We start from the raw sequence: 3590 nt of genomic DNA, 5'->3' as shown, positions 1-3590 counted from the left end.
GTAAACCCGGGAAGTGGAGCTTGCAGTGAGCTGGGATCCGGCCACTGCACTCCAGCCTGGGCGACAGAGCAAGACTCCGTCTCAAAAAAAAAAAAAAAGAAGATTCACCCTCCTTACCCTGCCTGTAATAAATATCAGCGCGCCCAGCCATTCGGGGCCACTGCCGGTCTATGTGTCTTGATGGTAGTGGTCCCCCAGGCCCAGCTGCTTTCTCTTTATCTCTTTGTCTTGTGTCTTAATTTATTACAATCTCTTGTCTCCGCACACAGGGAGAACACTTGCTAAGCTCCATAGGGCTGGACCCTACATCATGTGTCTTGGAAAAGTTGTCTGCAGGTCCTGAGCTCCTGTCAGCACACTCCTGGAGGAACCTGGGGCAGATACTGTCCATCATGGCAATCCTGAAGGGGTAGGAGACTAGTGGGGGCATCGAGAGAAGAAAATAGCAATGGGGACAGGTGGTAAACGAGGCCAAATTGGCAGACCCCCGCCCCCATCCAGGTCTGATGGAAATTGTAGCAACTCCCATTGTGGGTGTCAAAAAGCAGACCAGCTGCAGACCTGAATTCAGCCCTGAAGGGAGGAAAGAGGCCCCACACCCCAGCTGCTCTCTGGCAGGACTCACACCTCTCTGCCAGCACTCCAGGATTGACTGAGCAGGAGGAAGCAGCAGAGAGGTCCTCAAAACTGTCCTGCAGCCTGTAGAGGAGGGGGAAGCAGTGCTGGGAAGTGGGGGGTCAGGCAGTATCCAGTCCCTAAAGCTCTCTCTGCCTCCTCCACCTGTCCCCCTCCTTTAAACAGAGAAGAATCTCTGGACTGAAGGGTTGGGGCTGAGGGCTCAGCACCTGTGGTAAGGACTGTTGGGCTCATCCACCATCATAAATCCATAGTCCTTGTCAGTAGGGAGGTAGGTGGCCAGGATATTCATCTAATCCCAATGCTGAGGCTTCCTTCTGGGGCTGGACCTTCTAGTGACCCCCCACTCCTTATAGGCATCCCTCGTTTTCCCAGTCATTCAAAACAGTTGTTTGTTTTTTGTTTTTGTTTTTGAGATGGAGTCTCACTCTGTTGACCAGGCTAGAGTGCAGTGGCACGATCACAGCTCACTACAACCTCGGTCTCGTGGGTTCAAGTGATTCTCCTGTCTCAGCCTCCTGAGTGGCTGGGATTACAGGCACACGCCACCACGCCTGGCTAATTTTTGTATTTTTAGTAGAAATGGGGTTTCACCATTTGGTCAGGCTGGTCTTGAACTCCTGAGCTTGTGATCTGCCTGCCTCAGCCTCCCAAAGTGCTGGGATTACAGGCGTGAGCCACCGTGCGTGGCCTTCAAAACAGTTTTTGTTGTTTGTTTTCTGAGATGGAGTCTTGCTCTGTCTCCCAGGCTGGAGAGCAATGGTGTGATCTCAGCTCATTGCAACGTCTGCCTCCCTGGTTCAACCCATTCTCCTGCTTTAGCCTCCCAGGTAGCTGGGATTACAGGCGTCTGCCACCACGCCCGGCTAATTTTTGTATTTTTAGTAGGGATGGGGTTTCACCACATTGGCCAGGCTGGTCTCAAACTCCTGACCACAGATGATCTGCCCGCCTTGGTCTCCCAAAGTGCTAGGATTACAGGCATGAGTCACCACACCGGGCCTCAAAATAGTTTTCTTATACCCTCTTGTTGAGGCTGGGGATGGGGTCAGACTTATTGACAATCACAGTCCTGTGCAGCCAGGGTTTATGGGGCACCTGCTCTTCTCCGGAAGGCCTGGAACCTCGGACTTCCGACTCAATTGCCCTCACCTACTCTAACTCTTCGTTCTTAAGGCTCTGCCCCTTTCCTTCTGGCTCTGATCCTCCAGTGTCCTGAACCCTCCCGACTCTGGGCTGCCTGCCCACAGAGCTGGGCTCCTTACTTCTCCACATTGGGGGATTTTTGCATCAAGTTGGAGCTGTTCTTTCGTAGGATGCTCCGGGGGCCGGTCCTGTTGGGAGTTTTGGGGGTTCAAGCAAGTGGATCCAGAGTGCGGACTGCACTCGGGGCTGTTTACCTCTCGCCCTATAGGCCCCCCAGGCCCGGGGCTGGAAGCCCTAGATACACTGGTTCGAGGCTCGGGGATGTTGAATCCACCAGGGTTTGTGCCAGACCCAAGGCTGTGGCTCGCAACCTCCCCTAGGTGCTGACTGGGCCTGGAACCAAGGACCACTATCCCCCCGAAAGGCCAGCTTGAACCAGTACCGCGAGATACGGAGACCCCGGAGTGCACGCGGGGCCCAGGACCGTGAAACAAGACTACTCCGGAGGACTGCCCAGCGTCTGCCTCGGCTCCTCTGACCGCTGCGGGAACTCCTCTGGCTGCCCCTCCAGGGGAAATCCCGGTTGAGGCCGCCAGCCGCCCCTAGGCACTCCAATTTCGCCATAGCCCCACCTGGGGGCCGCTCTCAGCGATCCTGCCCCACCTCCCGGCTCCACGTAGCCCCGCCCCTGGCCCCGCCCCCACCGCTGCCGGCGGGGCATGCTCTGGCTCAGTCCCGGGTCCACCTCTCCCCTGCTCCCGAGCTGCGGCTGGCGGAATCAAGGCTATATAGAGACACTGGCTGGGGGTCCCTCCGCTTGCCCCTTTCTTTTGTGTCCCACCCAAAGACTTTCTTTGTTTGTCTGGGCAATTTGTTCCCGCCCTTCTCCATCACCACCCTCATCCAAACCAGCCAATCCCAGTCAGGGGACCAGGCCAGGGGGCAAGAAGCCTCGATTGTGACGTCACGGTCCTCCAACCTGAGCGTGAGCGTCGGGGAGGTGGGCTGGGGGCTTGTGAATAGCTCTAGGGGAGATCTTTTGGGGTCGTCAGCGCTGTCGCTTGAAACTGCCTGTCGGGGCTTCTCTAGACTCTTTGTGGTCTTAACATGGAATAGTTTGGTTGAGTTGGAGTTAAGGCTGGGCTTGACTTAATCATCAACGAGCTTCCCCCATCCCCGCCGGTCGGCTCGCTCAGCCAATCAGGAGAGGTGTGAGGCAAAGTGGAAGGATTGCGGCGCTGTCACAAGACACTTCGGTCTCAGTGGGGTGGCGGGCAGACTTTCACTACCGCTTCTCTGGGTCCTGCAGACTCGGCTCACGCTGCTTTGGAGCGTGCATCCCGAGGGGAGACAACCCCCCCCTCTTGCCGTAAAATGAGTGCTTCAAGGTGCCACCTCCCTCTAGCGAGGGCAGGGTGGTCGGTGCCGCTGTCGCAAAGCAGAAGTGTTTGGGCTCCAGTACTCCACCGTCGTAAAGATGCCTGAGGTGGGCGTGTCTTCCTCCCACTGTCGCAAAAGCTCCCTACCCAAGTCTACGTCCCCCTCGGAGCCAATCCATCACTTCGCTATGCCGTAAAGCGACGCTCCCGACCCCGTCGTCCTTCTGTTCTCACCGTGGTCGTCCCCAGCTCCTACCACGGGCTGCTTCGTTGCCCGGCAGTGCCGTAAAGCATACCTGGCCTCAGTTCCTGGTCGTATCCCTCAGAGTGTCTGCCCGCCGCGGTTGCCACGGTGCCGCCAAGCGCGGCTGTCGCGCTGCCCCGGTGTCAGCGGAGATGGCGGCGGGGTCGGGTGGGAGTGGGGGCTCT

General features: G+C 57.3%; 1 protein-coding gene across 1 annotated transcript in view; it reads left to right on the top strand.

Annotated features, from left to right (window-relative positions):
* The first annotated feature begins 3259 nt into the window (after positions 1-3259).
* The window catches only part of NEURL4 (neuralized E3 ubiquitin protein ligase 4), a 13699-nt gene continuing 13368 nt past the window's right edge, over positions 3260-3590 (top strand). The window contains exons 1-2 of the mRNA XM_011958632.1: positions 3260-3354; positions 3488-3573. Of these exons, the coding sequence (XP_011814022.1) occupies positions 3260-3354; positions 3488-3573 (181 nt within the window). The remainder of the gene's footprint in view (positions 3355-3487; positions 3574-3590) is intronic.

The sequence above is a fragment of the Colobus angolensis genome, unplaced genomic scaffold (assembly GCF_000951035.1).
Source record: "Colobus angolensis palliatus isolate OR3802 unplaced genomic scaffold, Cang.pa_1.0 Scaffold47, whole genome shotgun sequence".
NCBI lineage: Eukaryota > Metazoa > Chordata > Mammalia > Primates > Cercopithecidae > Colobus > Colobus angolensis.
The sequence above is the reverse complement of the archived record's forward strand: the minus strand, read 5'-3'. Positions and strand labels throughout refer to the sequence as shown.